Source organism: Mycteria americana, chromosome 1, assembly GCF_035582795.1.
Source record: "Mycteria americana isolate JAX WOST 10 ecotype Jacksonville Zoo and Gardens chromosome 1, USCA_MyAme_1.0, whole genome shotgun sequence".
NCBI lineage: Eukaryota > Metazoa > Chordata > Aves > Ciconiiformes > Ciconiidae > Mycteria > Mycteria americana.
Genome location: NC_134365.1, coordinates 162,500,448 through 162,520,444, shown reverse-complemented (window position 1 = coordinate 162,520,444; position 19,997 = coordinate 162,500,448). Strand labels below are relative to the sequence as shown.

Sequence of the window (19,997 nt, the reverse complement as noted above, 5' to 3'; positions counted from 1 at the left end):
GCTTCTGCTTCTCTTCTGCCCCTAAGTTGTTCCACTACTTGACAGCATGTGTCAAAGAGCTGATTCAAGCAGTGGTTTTGGTGCTTCAAACTTCAGCCATTCTGTGATTAAAACAGTGCTCCTCAGAGAAGCAACAACATGCTTTATTTTAAAACAAACCTTAAAACAGAAATGCAGAATCGAACACAAAAGCAGGCTGATATGGCAGCATGCAGTCCCCCCCTGCACACCTGAGAGTTGAGGATGTGCCTTCCCCCAAAAGAAGGTTCTTGTTCCCAGTTGCATGCTCCAGCAGCTTATGTGGTTCTTCCTCCAATGCCCGTTAAGCTTCTCTGTTTAGCTAATTTTAACTCACGAAAGCAATGGAAAACGCTTCTCCCAAAACAAGTAGGCCGTTGTCTGCAACGTTGGTCAGTTAGGTGAACTGAGGAGTGCCAGAGCCTGCCCTAGAGAAGGGGGATAGATAGGACTGTGGGAAGGGACGTGCAGGAGAGGAAGGAGAGAGAATGGGGGAAAGGCAACTATGTTGGCTCAGTTGCTTCTCTGGTCGCTCCTGACAGACTGCAGGCTCTGAACCCACCCAGCCAGTGCTGCTGGAATTAAGCCCTTTTCTCCTGAGTGAATTACTGTTACTGTCTTCCAATAAGTAGCACCTTGAGTTTGGGTAATCTTGAAGACATCATATGTAAGTCTGAGTTTGAGAACATATGATCTGATGGCTGTATACAACAGATAGTTGGCTTCTCCTGTAAATTTCATAAGCTTGTTTAAAGTCAGCTCTGTGTTTAGATAGGAAAGTTTATTTTCAATATGAGAGAGCAGCTACAATTGCTCCTGAGATTGCTCCATCCTCTCAGCCATTTCTTCCTCAGAGATGGGAAACATTTTCCTACAACTAACCATTTCAGGTACCAGGGAACGAACAAGCACAAAGCCTGTGTTATTGCATTGCTTCTGTGTGGTAAGATAATTATAGGGGCTCTTGCACCTGGAAGCAGCTGGGCACTTGGAGTGTGTTTTGCCACATCAGTGTGGTGTGAGTGGAAGAATTCCCTCACCAAATGATCCTGAAAGAGAAAACACAAGATTCTTGATAGCTGTGTTTTTTATATGGCATACCTTCTTGTTGGTTGGAGCTGCTCATGTTAAGCTGGTGTTATGTGCAGATTCAAATATCTTGGCTCGAATGAGGACACCAAAAAGCATGTTTAATGGCCCATAACTAACATGGTAAAAGACAGAGGAAAAGTTTTAATATCACTTGTTTTGTCTAAAGCTGGGTTGGAACTGTTCAGTTATTTCCTGTGGTGCTGAGAGGCCTGGCAGTGAGTTGGCTGCTTTGCCACATATTCATAAGCCCACAGAAGAGTATATGTTGCCAAGGGAGCTAGTGTGTATGAAAGTTTATTATACAGTTTTCCCTCTTTCATGCTTTCTGACCTTAGTTCTGCTTATGCTGTCACTGAGGCTGAATCCATTACTGACTGTATAATACAGTAATTGTGAATCTCTGCATTCATAATTTCCAGGAGGCGATGCAAAGGAGTCTCCTCTTCCTAGGATCAGTCTCTTCGGTTACCTCAGGTCCACAAGAGTTTGTCAGACAGACAGGCCCTTTTCAAACATTGGGAGGATGGCGATTTATGTTAGCATAGGCCCGTTTGGCCCACTCTGTACCCAGAGCAGTCAGACATGGTTGACAGACTGCGAAAGTCACATACAGCTCAGCCACAGACTTCCCAAATGGATTTTCCAAATCTTGCCTTTGCTTGTCCTACTTTGACATTCTTTAATTTTTGCTGTATTTGGGGTCCTGCGTTCTCTGAGGGGGTAGAATAAGGCTTTTTTCTGGCTTAAGGAAAAAAAAAAAAGGCAAGAGAGAATGAACTGCTTGTGATTCTTAAGGCACTACAATTAAACCAACTATTGCTGCTCTCAAAAACTCAGGGGTGTTGGGGAAAACTTTTCGATACATACTTCTTATTCAAAGAAAGAACTAACTTTCTTAGCATGGAATGTATTCTGAAATTGTTCTTTAATAAAATATTCCTTATTGTTTGTCTGTACCTTTGACCATGTGAAGTAGAGCACTGATACACAGGTATCACAGGTATGTTTCTAAAGAAAATGCTGGTGCATGTTTATGGTGAAACTTGATATGTTCCCTGCAGCTAGATAATTAGTCTTCAAGGCTGGAGTACACTGCTGAATGTGTGGAGGAGTGTAAGAACTTTTGGAAGAACTTGTTTGATACGCAGTGTGTAAGCTTGTGCATGTACAGCAGAGGTTCCAGTGCTTGCTGCTCCACTGGCAAATCTGTGTGTGGACAGACTGTCATCAGGCACTGGAAGTTTTTCTTGCACAGTGGCACCACTTCTGTGTGTTTCATAAACTAAGGATGCTAATGGATGAGAGCTGATAAATCTGTGTGGGAGATGAAGATGTTACTGCCACATTCTTTCTTATGGTCTATTTTTGGTATTTTCAGTATCAGGCACTAGAGTTTTGAACAGGTCATTTAGTACATTATGTGAGTATTGGCAATGAAGAAGCTGGGGCACTTTTCTGGTGATGAGCTGACAAGCTTCGGCAGAGGGCTCAAGCAGGCATCTTTGAGTGATGGGGTCTTAAATTATCGTAGCAAGGCTTGTGAGAGTTTTTCCAGTAGTGCCTTAAGCTGACAAAGTCTTTTTTTTATGAGCTTAGCTAAATTTAGTTGCAAGTCATGTCAGAGTACATGCACCTTTTCCTATATAAGAGATGGTTTGACATACTGGCTGGAAACCAGTGGATCCCCCTTGGTTTGTTAACTTATTTTTGATTTAAGGATGTTGCAGCATGCAGAGTGATGTGGTTTCAGGTATCTTGTGATATCACATTGAGTTAAACTATTTTGTTTCAGATTTTGTTGCTGGGAAATAACTGGCTATGACGACTACCTCAATTGACTGACCATATAAGAGACTAGCTGGTGGTACTAAACTGCTGCTTGTTCACAATTAAAGAGCAGTTCTGTGTAAGATACAAAGGTTCAAAGCAGTTAAAGCCAAGAGGTGCATGTGTAGACAAGTGCAGTTTGTAAATTCTGGACATTAAAAGTATACATTTAAAAAGTATACATTAAAAAAAAAAAAGAGACAAAGATATAGGTTGCACCCGGTGATACTTGGGTTAGAGTAATGTGAATCTGCTGCACATAATCTAGTACTTAATTTTTAGTAAGTATTGGTTGTATCCATGTAGAATATTACAGCTCTACAAGATTCACTTAACAAACATACTGGATGCAGCAGATTCATTTCTTGAAATGGCCTGGGGTGTTCTTTCTCAGGTGGTTCATCAGTCTCTCCTGAATGGTGCTGTCCTCTTCTTAACCAACTACCTGCTTGGACAGGAGCAGGGAATGAACTGGGCACTTCGAAAGTCCATGCTACAAGGCAGTGAGAAGAGACAGTAAGTAAAGCAACATGTCCTCTATGTGCCTTTTACTGGAAGGCAAAAGTTTTGGACCCACTATCTTGATGACCTCTGGATATCCCATGTTTTTGATGGTAGACTTTGGGAAGAGAGTGGGGAGAGGAAACAATATATGGTGAAGTTGGAAGTGGCATTGACCAGGATGCAAATGCCAATGTTATGGCAGAAACTGTAGAAACAAAGTATTTCCAGGTTAGGAGTGATACAAGAGGGACAGCATAATCTCCAGTTGCCAAGTATGTAAGTGAACCTTTTCCACAAAGCTTTTTGAGATTGGAATACAGTCTGATGACAGAAGGAAACTTTGCCCTACTCCAGGTATATGCAGGCACCTGTTTAAAACTCTCTTGTTAAGAGGGAATGAAGTATCAGTTTTCAGGTTGTAATCTGCTGTTGTTTCTGAAATGGTCAGCTCCAAACTTTGTGTCACTGATTTCAAACATCAACTCCTTGCTTTTTGTTTCCCTTCTCCTTTAAAAAGTGAATTTCTTTGGTGTTCAGATCCTTTGGTGCTATAATATTAATCAATCTGAACCCTCGTGTTGGCCTTCCTATCCCTTCCTCCCTCCTATTGCGGTCTTCCCAACTTTGTGTTTGTAAGACAGCTATTCATCAAATCAATATTACTGAGTTGCTGAGCTAATATGCCTACTGTAGTAAAGAAGAGAGGTGGGCTGAGATAAAAACCCAGATGGTTCGTTGTGAGTTGAAGCTAACAAGCCTTTGATGTAGCTAAACTGATGCCCTGCGTTTGGTTTGGGTGTCTTTGCACTGAGCTTCCTAGTGTGTTTGTAATACTTGTCTGGTCTTTTCTCTGTTATCTGTAGCACCCTGTTAGCTAGGATGATAGGAATTTGTCTACGCGGAGCTTCTGCTATTACACTCTTCTTGCTAGGAAGATGCTGACAGTGAAAACAGTGACTCTCAAGCATGTTGGGAGCTCTCAGCTCTTATAAGATCATGAATAGGGGGACATTGTTCCCCAACTTAAAAACCATATTTTTGCTATGTCTGTTCTGTGGTTGTGTACTGCCATCACATAAACACACAAAGCTTCAGCAAATTACTTTTTATTGTTAGTGTCCGTAACTATCCGGCAACCCTAACATATGCAGCACAAGTGTATGTCAGAAAGACAAAATATTAAGACACAAATTCTGATATAAGAAATTGAATGTTTGCCATTGGTATTAAGTAAACTCCCCATTGGCTGGAACAAGGTGTTTTTAAGCATTTTACAGATGTCTTAGAATTGGGCAAAAAAAATTTCAATGAAACAGTTGGAAAAAATTGTGCAAGGCTAGTATGCTTATTCTTTGGATGTTTTTTTTTCCTATGGTACAAAAGATGTTAAGTTGCCTGAAACATGCACGCACTCACTGATGCATCAGTAACTTTCAGTGAAACAGTTCTGATAGAATTGCCTTTAGCTCTGTGTAGTACTGACCCTGGAGAGGTTTGAAAAAATGTCTGTGTACTTGATCACTGAAGTCTGTTGCTGGCATAGAGAAACAGGAGGGGGGAAAATGCAATTCAGTGTTCTACCTACATATTAAAGTATTAAAGCAGAAGTATTAAAGTATTTTGTTAACCTCTTTCCACATTAGTATTGGAAAAGAGAGTTGCCTGAAAGAAATGGGGAAACATTATTTCAGTTATTACCTTATTTTCAAGATCTTTAAATACGTTGAGTAAGAGACTGCACTTTCATTTTGATGTTTCATCAACGTTTGGTTTTAGGAATGCATAATGGCATTTTCAACTGCATTACAGTTTAGCTAGCATATCTTTGTAAATCACTTGCGGCTATTTCAATGGTGAGTTAACTAGCCTCTGTTTTCTCAAGGGATATTTCTAACTTTCAGGCTGGAGTACTTCCACTTTCAGCTATTTTTCTTTGGCCTGGCTTTGATTTATACAAATGCTAATTATAGGGGCTTTGAGTCTGTGTGTATATGTAGTTTCACAAGGTCATACACGTTTTTAATGAACTGGCTGAAATGTTGCTTATGTATTGCTAGATTGTTACATAAACAGATCACTATGTCTTCTGAATGTTGTTTTATTAACCGGTTTAAAAAAAAAAAAAATTAATAGCAATACCTGTGAAAGATGATTTTTAGTTTCACCTTCTAAAGTTATATCTTCATTGTCTTTGCAGGCGTCGGAAGGTGTCACCTTCATCGGACCTGACACACATGCTATTCAAGCTATGGGAGACAAGATTGAAAGCAAATTGTTAGCCAAGAATGCAAAGGTCAACACGATCCCTGGCTTTGATGGAGTAGTCAAGGTGAGAAATCATTTAATTACTGTCTGCCCACTGTAGGAACAGTGTCTAAATCAAAGTACACCTATTGAAGGTCTGATGCAGAATGTAATTATAATTTCAACTTCTTTTTTAATAAGATGTAATTAAAAATGGGGTACAGATTTTTACTAGCAAGAAAGCTTTGGAGAAGAAGAGAAAGTCCTTCATAATAAATAATGTATTAAAGACTGCTTCTGTGGAGTCTCTAAAAATGTATTGCTTTAAATTTAACATGAAAGCAGGTAAATGTGTTAAATATCAGGTTAAATATCTGCACATGTCTTTACATTTTCTCAGGTCTTTACTTCTTGTTGGCCAAGATCTTGACAGCTCTAAGTTAACAATGAAGTTTGTTACACTGTATGAAGTTTCCATTTTAGGGTTCTGTGCTGATAGTGTAGAATTCTATGTGTTGCAAAACTCGGGGTGAGGATGGGGGGAAGTTGGTGGCTCTTTGTCCAAATCCGCAGCTAGTGTTCTTCCTGGGGTTTTTATACATTGTCTGTGTTAAGGTAGGTAAATAAGCTTTTTTTCCTTTAAAACCTTTGTTGTATATGCCTAAAACTTTGGTGTATTATAAAATGCTGACCTCCTGGCCTGAAATTTTTTGTTTCACATGTCAAGTTAGATTCTTGTTTTCAAATAAAATTTGAGTAAAACTTTGAGTTGCAGGAAAAAGTGAAAAGTTTGTTTCAACAACACTTTAATGTAGTTGAAGGAGAAAGCTTTTCAGGTTTTATTTATGACGATTGATATTGACCTCTGATCATCATAAATCTTATTTACATGATGAAATAGGAAATGTCAAGATAATTGGGAACAACTGAATATATTGATGGAATGCAGACTGTATTTTAAGGAGCAACATATACCAAGGCAATGGTGTTCAGCATCATGTCAGCTAAGTTGGTTTTTAAACTCTCTTAGGAGGAAAGAAAACCAAACCCAATTAAATGAGAAAGGTGAACAGAGTGCAAAGGGGCTAAGCCTCCACAAATTTATCTGTTCTGATGAGGATGCCTGGAGAACTTGGCTAGTGAGAGAGAACGATAAAATCATGAAATTAGCTGAGGTCAAAATGCACAAGAGAATTCTTCAATACTTGTGATGGAAATGCCTGGTGTGTGTAATGCCTGGCAGTGGGATATGCTGCAACAGCTAAAAGTGCAAAGAATTGTTTCTCTTCTGGAGGGTTCCATATGAGTGTTAGGCTGGCATTTGTGGCAATGCTGATGTCTGGCAGTGATAAGTTGAAGGCAGCATTCCTTCAGGTTTTTGTTGCATATTTTAGCAGTCCCTGTGTATGTGGTCCTTTAGCACTCATGAGATTTAACAGCAGTCAAGCTATTGTGCATAAGATCCTCTGTTTTGTCTGATATCCTGTGTAGTCTTCTAGAAATCCTGAAAATAACTTGTAGGAAAACATCTGATTAGGAGATAACTTTGAATAAATCATCTAAACCCCACAAAACTTTTTCTCATGCAGAATCAAATACTCAAAATGCTGGTTTTATCACTGTATCGAGTTAAAATTTAGGTAAGGGTCTGTTATTCTGCTAATATAAAGAAACAAACCTGGCAAAGTAGGATAGTGGTTAATGAACAGATAGCAATATAACTAGTGAAAATGAGCTACTTACCTGTATGCATTTGTTTGAGACCTTTAATTGCACTGTTTTTTGACAGTTGTCTGAAGTTCCTGAAACAAAATGAAAGAACATAAGTGATCTGGTTGGCAATTGGCTATATGCAATGATAGTCTTAACACCAAATGAAGTGGAATGTAGGATTGAGTTGACACCTCCAATCCTCAGCTATTGAAAGGAACTATGCAGTAGTTGCTTAATCCTGAAGTGTCCATATCATATCAATTTCACATACCTCGGCCTTGCAGTAGTTCTGATTATCTGAAGACCGTTGATGAAAAAGAACATGAGATTAAAAAGAAAACCCTGCAGTGTACCCACCAAATGAGGAAAAGGAGAGTCCACAGACATTGCCAGTGTTGTAGTTTCCATCAGAAAGGGGAGATGAAAATTTTAGGTTAACCGGTGCTTTGGTGACCAGTTGTAGGAAATAGAACTTCTGATAATTGATATTCTCATCCTTGCTGTGGATGTAAATATGTCTGTCCTCTGATCTTCTTCCTGTGATCGTGTGTCTTTTGCTCAGATGAATACCCGGGTAACTAGGTCATACAGGATGCCTGATCTTTGATTAGAGCTTGATGTACTATTTGGCCAATTCAGACTAAGATGGGAAGGGCAAAGCTGTGTGATACCAGGTACAGTCAGAAAAGCAACACACAAGGAACCAGAGACTGTATAGGATTTCTGCCATTCTGTGGGAGACCTGTTTTGGTCATAGAGTTATAAAGCTTTCAAAATCTTTGAGGGCTCTTTTTCTTGAGAAATAAAATTTTGAAAGGTCCTAGGAAGGATTTAAGTGTCTGCTCGATACTTGAGTTGATTAGAGGTGGCTTCATCTTTATAGTGCAGTCTAAGAAAGCTGGAAGAAAACTGCATTCATGCTTCTGACAATGCCAGGAGTTAAGAAAGATCAGTAGCACCTATTCTTTGTGAATGAATAGTTAAAGCGAACATAAAGTAACAAGTTCTCGTGCTTCATTATTCAACTCAGGACTGCACTGAAAATCTCTGTTACTTGAAGAGTTGTCTTTATCCAGCACTTGTTAAATAGTGCTGCAGATGCATAGGTCCTTCATGAACAAAGGGTAAGTTTTTTTCCTTCCTCTTATTTATGTTGCTTAGCACTTACGCATAGTAGACACTGGAGTTGCTAAGCTTTTGTAATAACATCTTGGAGAAGTTGCATGCAGAAAAATTCCCAGTGAGTAGAAATTAAATTAGGAATTTAAGAGAAGGAAGCGCTTCAACAGTATACTTAAGGACCTGGAAGGACTGAAGAGACGTTTTAAAAGATGTTTAAAAGACGTTTGGATGAGGTGCTTAGGGACATGGTATAGTGGTGGTCTTGGTAGTGTTAGGTTTATGGTTGGACTTGATGATCTTAAAGGTCTTTTCCAACCTATACGATTCTGTGAAGAGGAGGATGCTTGGCATAACAGACACAACTAACTATTCCCATCTAGGCAAATGCTGTAGCAAATATGAAACTGAGAATGGAAGGATGTGGAGTGAGAGTGGAGAGGGTAGTTTGACAAAGAGTAATTTTCTTCTCATCCCTGGTTCAGTTTCTTAGTTGGCTGGGGCAAGGGTTATCCAGTCTACACGTGTAAGGAACCCGAGTCTGGTGCTGTCAGCTAGAGAGCCAACAAAAGCACTCAAAGGTAGTTAATGTCAAAATGTGTGACTACAGTTGGTTTCCTAAAACCTGATTGGGAGACATAGTGGTAAATAGTCTTAATCAAAAGAGTTAGTGTTAATCCACGTGAGCAATGGATATTCCAAAATTAGAGCTGAGAAGATGTATTGTCGGTAAATGGGTAAAGAGGAATAAGTGACAAAAAGAAAGTGGAGGCTGAGTAATAAAGTATAAGGATATGCCATGGTGAAAAACTGGAAAAGGACTGGCAAGGGAAGAAAGATTTTTATACTGTTTCACCATGTACAGCTAGTTTGGTTTTATGGCTGGTAGAACACAGCTGGATGTAGACCCAGAAAATTAATGTCTCTGGGTGTCTACTTAATTTCACTGCTGTCAGTAGACATGTGGAAGGTTTTCAGCAAGGCTATGAATTTACTGTATTTAAGTTTCAGGTATCTGTTTTGGCTGTATTCTTGCATTGGAGTATTGACATTGGTATTAAATGATCACTGTATTGCTGCAGAGGTTGTTGGAGACTAGACATGAACTGGAGGAGGTTCTCTAAGCCCAACACCCTCAGCCATGAAAACTATTATGTAGTTCTTCATAATTAATACAATGTTTTACAGCTCTAGGAGTCTCTTAAACAGCTTTATCCTGGCATTCCTCTACATCAGAATAGTTTTGCTTTTTTGTCTCCACCTGCTGGTACCGGGCAGAAAGGCATGTACGTGAAATTAGGAGGTTAGAAATTCTTATACTAAATGAGTATTTTATGTCTTTTTAACTTACTGAAATCAGCCATTTGTAAAAACACTATGACATCATTTTATAACTCCTGTGATTTTTATAAACTTGTACCATTACTTGAACATTTTTATTTGTACAATAAAAGGTGGTGCTAAAATTATATATTTCTTTACAATCTGCAGTTTATTTTGGGAAAATGGTAGTGTAGCTAATGTGTTTTTTGAGGAAATGGCAGTAAATCATTTAGGACTTTTGCTTTTAAAAATAATTCAAAATGCTTTTAGTACCAGTGTGGTTTTGTATATTTTGCACATATGGACTTGTGTGTTATGCATTCAGGTTTTGCCCCCCTATGGCAAATGTTATGTATCTATCATAAGTTTTTTGCACCAAAGATCTAAAATAACTGTCCTAACTTTTTATGAGTACTCAAACTGCTGCTGTATTTATGTAATCTGCAAGTGAAATGCATGATACTAAAACATACTTTCTTAGAGAAAAAGATCAAAAGACTTATCAGAACTTTCAATGTCAGTTATTTATTAATTTTTTATTTATTAGTTTTCCTCTTTAAAGCACAGCATATTTTTGTTTTCTATTTCAGAAACACTCTTTGAAGGCTAAAGAATTTGAATATGCATTGATTATTTTTATCTTAGAGTTTGGGTTCTAATATATTAGAACTGTAAAAGAAACAGATGTTGAAATAGTCTAAATTAATAACTGTGCTGGACAGATGACTTCAGCCTGTTCAAGCCAGAACTGAGACAATTAGTGCTGCTGATACGATGCTGCTTATTACTTAAAGTTGTTGTATGCATGTATAAAAATACAGTGGCAGTGAAAAGTTCCCCTATAATGATTTGCAGCTTGTCTTCCTGTGGACTGCAATGTGTCAGTTAGCCACTTGTTTGCAGGTAACTAAGTGAAAAAAAATTACCCTGTTTACTTCCCCCCTCTTAATTCTATTTTGCAAATATATGAGTGAATTTGCAAGAGAAAAGAAATGTAAAAGTTTCCTTCTCGACTATAATCGTGGCTCTTCATCAGTCATCACTCTTCCTGCATTTTGTTCAAGAGGCTCTAATTGTCTGCATTTGGCAGGTTTAACACTTCCTGACAGAGAGGCTATTAAGGGGAAGTATTCTCGCATAACTGTCACGGGCAGGAACAAAGAACCTTCAAACTCAATGTGTGGAAACCACTAACATTCTTAAATGACCCTTTTCATGCATTTTATCCCTTTAAGCTAAAATTTGGAGGGTGCAGGGTCACAGAAAGCAGTAAGGTGTAATAAAACAGTAAACCCTGTTTTTTTTTTTTTTTTTTTTTTTTTTGGGGGGAGAAGGTTTTTTTGCTAGATTTATCTCTTGACTTAGAAACAATTGTTATTTGGAAAAATCTCATTAACAGATGTGACTGGAGTAAAAAGACTTAAAACTGATGTTGCTTTCAGGACTGCTTTGAACTTAACAAGCACCGATTTGTGGAGCAGACTAGCTAATGAAAGGAAATTAAATTTTCTGACAACTTCCCCTGCCAGCCCCCTTATTCTTCATGGGGCTGTTACTAGGTACTGAAGACTTTTAAAGAGGATTTTGTTTTATTATCGGACATAAATGAACCAGGTATGAACATTTCTTATGTGTGGGTTTTTTTTTTTTTTTTAAAGTTCTGACCTGGGTGCTTTTAAAAAGGATTGCCTTGAAAGCTTTAAAAATATCAGGTTTCATTTTAATGTTCATAAGTCAGCCCCCATAGTTTCAGACACACTTAGCAGCTGGTGGTTTCCAGACATTACTGCCTTCCATACAAATTTTTTAATGCATGTCACGGAATAGTATAAATATTAGCAAATTTAGATGGAATTTTCAAACTTAACCTGTGCCACTGTAATTTAACCCTTTTTCTTTCTAGTATTATGTAATGGAAATGTAGTTATCAGTAGAAGAAACCAGAATTAACCATTGCAGGAGAAGGGATTTGGTTATTGAGAAGTAAGAAGTTCAAGTATTTTGTTTCTTATTGTCTGGGTTTCCTAGTACGTTTTTCTGTACCAGGCTATAGTGGTCTGAGTCAGCTGAAGCAATAGATGGCATCAACAAAAACATTTTTCTAATTGTCATACACTAGTAATGTGTTGACTCGTTAATGGAAACAATGATGTGAATCTTCTCATTTCAGATGCAGTTTAAAATGATGCATTTAAGGTTTATTCTGTCTTTAGAATGAAAAACTTGCAAAAGTGAAATGCTTGTGTTCTTTCTTCAGTAGACGAAAAAAATTTGTCTTTAAAGAAGTTCTGCAAGATTTTTTCTGAAGCTGAATCACTACCAAACAATAGAGAATCAACTCCCCCTACTGACAACAACCAGGAAAACACAAGAAATACCTGGGAGGACAGAAAAAAGCTGGCGGTGTACAAACTTTAACGATCTGATTTATAGTCCATTATTGATTGTAAACTTCTGAATTCTAGCATTAAATTCCTACAACTGCAGAAAATAATTTTGTGATCCTGGTTGTGTTTCCTGTCAGCTGATTCCTCGTTGCTTTGAGTTTCTCAGTATACTAATGATGAGGTAGAATTTACATTCCACTTATGGTATTAATTTTACATTCCTCTGGCTGAAAAGGGTCAGAAGGTTGTAAAATCAAACATTAAATGAATCAGAGGAGACAGTAGTGCAATATATGACTGCCCTCAGGACATAGTGCAATGGCTGATGGGATTAACGTTGGGTCTCATTTCCTGCTTTTACAGGATGCAGATGAAGCTGTCAGAATTGCAAGGGAAATTGGTAAGTTCTTAAATTAGCTATGGTGGGATTTGTGTGCCTCTCAGCAGACATGGTTGACTAAATTGAATGTGTAATAAGTAATCCCTATAGAACAAATAATGTTTTAATAGTTTTTAAGTTCCCTGTTGCCTATAGGGCTGGAAGAATCTAGGCATTAACGCTCTGTCTCTTAAATCATCACATTTTACCTTTACAAACAGGACTTTACAGAACAAGTGCAGCCATGATTTGTGGAATGCATGTAATACGCAGTAATGAGTATTTAGGTAAATTTTTGTAATTAGGTAAATTTAGTAAAGGAGTTATTTCAAAGTATGTCTGCAATTGGACATGATAGTCAGACGTTAGGCATGGTACATTTCTCTTTATATGGAGGCTGACACCAGTGATGTTATGATCTTCATTCTTCATCACTGTGTGGACTGCAGTTAGCTTGAATATCATCCAGACCACAAGCCTTTTTTCTGTGCTTTCTGGAATAAAGTCACTATTCAGCTTCTGAATATCTTACAGAATGGTGAAAAGAACAACCAGCAAACTGTCTAGGACTCACTTTGATGAAGGTTAAGTATAATATGTGTTTAATGAGTTTTGGCTTTTATTTACTAAAGCTTAATATTAGGGAAAATATTTAACCATATGCTTGAAATTACACATGTTCTTAAATGCTTTCTAGAAGAAGAATCTAATGCAATAAGAGATTTTTTGGGATTGTTTTTTGCATTTTCATTTTAAGAGACAATAGCCATGAGAAGCTATTTAGGTTCATCACAGATACGTAATTCAAAGTATGTATCTACATTTGAAGCTTCTCTTACTGATGTAGCTATAAATACTTCTCACCTGTGTCAAAAGCTATGGCTGTGCCTTATGTGCCAAATAGAAGTTGGGACTTGCAGTTCTGCAGATGACTTTTTATCAGTGTAACACATTTCCACTTTGAGTTTAAGTTGGGGTTCTTACCCTGCACTGGTTAACTGCCCTGAAACTCCTCATTGTAGGCTTGGCTGGCTTTTAGGCTGACACACAATTGACATCAGCATATCTGTGGGTCAGTCTTTATGTCCCTGTTTGGGAAATCAAGTGATTACTGATCCGCCATCATGGGAACAGAAACAAAAGGAAGAGGTTATCAACCAAATTGGAATATTCGGAGGAGAACTGTAAATAAAATTTGTTTTAGTCCTTAAAGGCATACATAGGATTATGACTTTATTTCAGTTCAGTTTCATTTCAATAGTCTTTCTTGCTCGTGTTTTTTAAAGATTTCCTGCAAGTATTTTTAAAGCAGTTTTGATTAATGTAAGTTGGAAGGCACTCGGTGGCTTCCTAGATACCTTTTAAAATGTACTCTTGCTTAATTTTCTTTTGAATTCTTCTGGTGTTCTGTTGACTGGTTCCTGTCTTTGCTATCAGTAGCACTTTGGAGGTCATTATATCAAGGCATTCTTAAATCTGTAGATATTAGTCAATTACAGACAGCTGGGTGGTGCTTTATCTAGATGGCAAATTCTTAAACCATTTTGATACAAAAAAGTTTTTATACGATGATGCCATGTAGTGAAAGAAAAATGTCCTTTCTAGCTTCTTCCCCACCCATGTTTCAACCAGTTGATCAGTTTGGTTAAGCTTCTGTCTAATCATGACAACTGATCAGAATAAAACCTGATGATTTGTAATTTCAAAGTATCTAAAATAAGATGACATTAAAATCTCTTATGTATGTAATGTATTTGTCATCATATATAAGGCACTTGATATGCAATTGAATACTTTCAGATTATTTTGAATTTCACTTATCCAGAGCCTCAGTTGTCCAAGAATGCTTAAGTAATTATTAAAAAAAAATTCATTGTGGGTCAGCGCTTAAAACTCTAAAACATTGTGTGATGTTCTCTTGCTGCCTGCATTTTTTTCCTGCTTCTCCCTGCTGTATTTTGGCCAAAGATCCAGTAGCAGGGGAGCATGGCACTTCAGGGTTGAGACACTGCCTTTACCTGTTTCAGTGACTACTATTTATGGATTCAAATTTTGTAAGTACGGGAGTAAACCTACCTTTTCTCCCTCATTTGAGATGTGCTCTCCCAAGTTGTTAAGAGAGAGAATGTGACAGAGATATTAGGCTAAATCAGGAACTGGAAGAAGTTCAGGCACAAATTGCTGTTTAGGCTCCTTTCTGTAGTCTCTCTTCTCTATTTGTCTGTGTGGGCTGTTCTTCTCTTGTGATCCTTTCTGTAGTGCTTAATCACATTGGCTCTTTTCCCATGCTACTTTTAAGTCCGTTTGTAAGTTGTACACTAAGAACTGCTGGGCTCTTGATTTCTGAAGCATCGATGAAACTCCAGAAAGTTTTACTTTTCTGTTTGTGTGAAAGAATTGAACAACTATGAAATGCAGGCAGTTAAACTAAATGAAAGTCTATACAAAACTGATGAGGTGAAAAACATGTTGTTGTCATGTTTCATTCATTTGACATGGGGTTAGGTAGTACTAGCTTTTCAATAATGGATATTGAAAAGAATCTGGTATTGCCACATGCAATATTGCTCAAACTGATATTGCGCAATCCATTCTGTGGTCTACTACCTGCAACTTTATAAAAATGGATAAATAATACCTAAAACCATGGTGGCAAAGGGCGGGAACTAACAGCTGTGGGACACCAGAAGTTTGTTGAGTCCTTTTACCATTCAGATTCTCAGAATAGTAACCACCCTGGAAACAAAGCAGTCCTAACTTAATAGTACCTATTTAACAGCAAAAGTTTGCCTGATGATCTTCAAATTTGACAGCTTTTTACCTTCTTGACTTCTAAGATCTTTTTAGACCCATCCTTCAGATGCGTCATGAGAATGTAAAACTATAGAACAAGAGTAGTTCTTATTCTTACACGTAATTTTAATTTCATGTAAATTGGCATCTAATTTGAGGGAAGGGTTGAAAACCTAACACCTACTCAAAAATGTGCCTGCTTTGTGAGATTCTTCATTGCTGTTGTCGTGGGTCCTCGTAAATGCTATTAGAAATTGTTTGCATGCCTCTCCCTTCCCACAACTAATCTAACCAATCCATGTGAGCATACTTCAGCAATTTTGATTGCTGCTGAATAGTGCAAAAGTGGTTAGGAGAATCATGATTAACACATCCTGATCCCAGCATCCTGTACCCAATATGTATTCAAAACTTAGATTCTGCAAAACATTCCTTGTCCTAGCACACATCAGTCTTTGGTATTGGGCAAAGAACTGCTGTTTAGCTTAGTTCAGTGCCCCAGACAGCAAGTAGTGTGTAAAGGCATATTTGAGCAAAAGTTCAAGTCCCCTTGTTTTCAGGGGACTGGCTAATTGCTATTCTAACTTGTAGAGGTCTGTTACAAAGAGTTTTTTCCTTCTCACCCTAAAAAGCTGTATGTATCTTTTCAAAACAGGCCATACTTCAATTTTTAATTTTTTATTTTTTTTTTATTTTTAACTACATTGTGGTGCTCTGGAATCTTTAACTGCCTTGCATATAGGTGTGGTCAATGTAATTAGTATACATAAAAGGTGGAGGGGGGTGGAAAGCAAAGTGTTCCTATACTCGGTGAGCGATACCAGTAACCCATGTATCCTGTCCGATAATTTAACTATGTAAGTTGTGATATATGAACATTTATATTACGTAGCATATAAAGACTCACCAAGGCTCACTGCCAGCATGCCTATTTTGCTGTTGAAATGAAAGAGCAGTAAATCAGGACTAGGCTCTGCTTACAGAATTGAAATCAGCAAGCCATTCAAGAGACTGATACTGTTAGACTGAAATTGTTAGCATAATTGATGATGATTTTTTCAAGTACCTGTAACACTGAATAAGATAGATTAGGTGATGGAAATTGCCACAGTGAGTTTGCCATAGTAAGGCTTAAAACAATGCTTATTTCAGAATTTCAGACTTGCAGCCTCTTGAGTTAGAGAGACTCTCCAGCTGGTGATAGTGTTGCCAGAGGTGTAAGTTCATTAGTGTTACCCGGTTAAATCTCATTTCTTGCATGAAAATCATACAAGATGTTCTTTTTGCTTTATTTCAAGATAGCCAGTGACATGTCTAGGAGCCTGGCAGTTGCCAGGGATCTGGAAAAGCAGCTACAGCATAGGTAAACTGTCCTTATGTAGATACTGCATTTCATGAAAATGAGCTGAACTGCACTGTTCACTGCATGCAATCTAGAGTTATTTTGCGCATGCCCTTTTACCTCTGGGATTGTAGAGGCCTTGAAAATACTTAGTATAGTTCTGGATCAAATCCATTGTTGCTCTGTAACTTATCTCATACCCTTCGGTGGGCAGCATCCTATATTTCATAGGAAAACATAAGAGACACTCTAACAGGCTTATTTGCATGGCTTGGTCTTACCCTTATACCTAGTAACTAGAGATTACTTTAGACTCTAAAGCATGAGAATTTATAGCCTTTTGGTTATCCCCGCCTATAGGAACTTGATTTGTGCTCTACATATCTGTTACCTTTCTGCAGCTTTCAGCCACATGAACTCTCTGTAGCATGGGGTTCCACAGTGTAATAACATTTTATGTTGGAAACTATTTTACTGATTTTTGCTGTTGCTTTAATTTAATGTTCTCTTGTACTGTTGCTGCTTTCCTGCCTTCCAATCAATGCTTTTCTGGTTCTTATGCTTGTATCATGTCCCTTTTTTGTGTGTCCACTTCAGTCTTTTTAAGCAAAAAGTTTTCCAGATCTTGCTGTTTTTAATTATCTTCTCCTGAAGCTCCTTTCAGTCAAATGACTTTGGGGAGTAGGTAGGCATACTATATCACTGTCACTTGACAGAGCAAGAGTAGATCTACATTCCAGAAAGAAACAGTACATGTTAGTTACACATATGATAGCAAACTTGACCATTTCTGTTGGGAACCATATTCAAATGTCCCTTTCTGTCCCCACATCAAAGCCTTTTATAGAATGTATCTTCAGTTTGCAAGGACTGATGGGCTCTTCTTGCCAGACAATATCAGCTGGTCTGATATTTGGCTTAATGTTATGATTTTCATTAAACTTACTGTAGATCAAAGGCTTGAAGAATTTTCTGCTATCCTAGAAATATCAAAAACTTTCTAACAAGATCCTTAATTTTCAAATTTCTGTACATTCATGTGGGAGAAAGGTGACGTTCACTGATGTGAATAAGAAATTGTTTTAGGAAGTTGCTTTGAATTGAAATATTGTACTACAAGATAAACCATCATTACTAAATCTGCATTTAAACCGCATACTTTGTTACTGTACTTTTCTAGCTTTCAGAAAACTAAGGTCCTGACTCATACCCATATTAAGGTATCTTGCTCTGAGAGTAAAGTATTACCAGTTATGCACAGTGCTGACAGATTTATGCTGCTCATTTTTTTATTACTACTTGTCAGTTTGGGGAAAATCCTTTTTTATTGTAAAAAAAAAAAAAGTGTAGTAACCTGTTTTCCGTGATACTTACTATTACATAATATCTGAGCAACACAGCTGTTTTGAGGTGCTCTGATGTTTAAAATGTACTCCACCAGAAGCATTGATAAGATACAGGTTTGCTAAGATACAGGTTTGCTTACTGAATCTCTTGACTAATAGTTTATGAAGATCTCCTGCTTATTTTTGCTAGTAACTTTTTAAAAAATTTGATCACAGCTATAGCTTATTTCAGCAGTAACAAAGGAACAAAATTTTGTTCCTAAAGAAATGTGAGCTTAAAAAGGTCAAATGCCTTTATTCATAAATCACTTTGTTACTTGGGAATAATTCATTCAGTGCTTTTTTTGGTATAAATGAAATGGAGAAGACAACCTTTCTTGGCTTCAGAAATCACTACACTGACAGCTAAGTCTTGAAAAGAAAAATCTCTCCTCTCCCTCCAAACAAAGTGTTTTAATAAACGAAGTTATTGTCTACTGGCATTATTGGACATGTGGTCAGTTGTCATGTTCCTCTGACCAACTGAACAAAGTTTGAACTTCTGTCTAATTGTTCCCCGCTGTTAGGCTACCCTGTCATGATCAAGGCCTCAGCAGGTGGTGGTGGGAAAGGCATGAGAATCGCTTGGGATGATGAAGAGACCAGGTGAGATGCTGTCCAAAAGCTTGCCTTGATGAATGCTGCAGTTACCAAAGTCCCATTAAGCCACTGTGATCTGACAGTTGAGCAGATATGAAATGTTAAACAGAGAAATTGGATATTACTTGGTTTTCTCCCTTTCGTATAGTGAGCGGTATACTTTGGGAGTTTGCATGTGTCTATTTAAAATTAATTTTTGCATAAACCTTACAAAACATGGCCCATTAATTTGAGTAAAAAAACAACACTTAGAACTGCCTTCAGTCCAATGATAGACTGTAAATGTAGACTGTAAATAACATCTTGCTGTATGCCTTTCAGAATGCTGATGTATTAATTGTCTGTGTGTTGGGCAGAATACTTACTGGCCTGATTCTCAAACATTAATGCATGCCATTAGTTCTGTTAAAGTTAATGAGACTGATTATTCATGTGTGGAAACACATACAGTGTTTCCAGAATGTGCTCTAATAAATTGCATACTTCTGTGTTTAAAGTATTTGTCTCAGTAAAGTATTGTGCTTTTGCCTGTTTGGAATGATATTTGTTTAAACACACGGACATTTTCATGTCTCTTAATGGTCGTCTGAATTCTAAACACTTCAAGATGCTTTGTTATTGACTGGAGAAGTTTTACAATCCATTCTCTGCTGATATTCTGGCAGTGAGGAGCCTGGTTTCAACCCCATGTGCCGCTGATGTTACAGAAAAATGCGTTTTGGGATTTTGCGAAGACTTGTAACAAAAAGCCTATTTGATCCAAAATTAGATAACCTTCTAAATGTTTTCCTTTCCACATGGAGAGAGCAGTGTGTATGTTGGAATCAACTCAAAGTACAACTCAAATTTTTGTTAGTTTAATTTAGTCACCTGCAAGATTTCCCTGTCATATTTTGTGTTCCCTATTAAATTTTTGTTTGTCAGAACCTGAAAGTTGGAAAAAGAACAGTGAATGGTTAGCAGTTAAATTTTATATTTAAAGAAAACATGGGGTGTGGCACTCTTTTGTACCTTGCTACCTCTAGCCCATTTATATTCAAATCTAAATAGGAAAATAAGGTTTTGCACATTAGAATGAAGATCTAGAATAACCTGCTTTCTTACAAGGATGCTTTGTTCCCACTGCTTTGGAATCCAAAATTACTGCCTTGATCTTGTTCAGGCAGCAGTTGCATCTGTTGGACTTGAAAGGAGGGCATTCATTTCTTGTTTTGCTCAGAAAGGAGCAAAGGAGCTCGATTAAAATAACTGTTTAAAAATTGAAAATTGGA

General features: G+C 37.5%; 1 protein-coding gene across 1 annotated transcript in view; it reads left to right on the top strand.

Moving 5' to 3' along the window:
- The window catches only part of PCCA (propionyl-CoA carboxylase subunit alpha), a 299,930-nt gene that overhangs the window by 81,947 nt on the left and 197,986 nt on the right, over nt 1-19,997 (top strand). Inside the window, exons 7-9 of the mRNA XM_075526371.1 lie at nt 5,639-5,770; nt 12,591-12,627; nt 18,654-18,732. Coding sequence (XP_075382486.1) covers nt 5,639-5,770; nt 12,591-12,627; nt 18,654-18,732 — 248 coding nt within the window. The remainder of the gene's footprint in view (nt 1-5,638; nt 5,771-12,590; nt 12,628-18,653; nt 18,733-19,997) is intronic.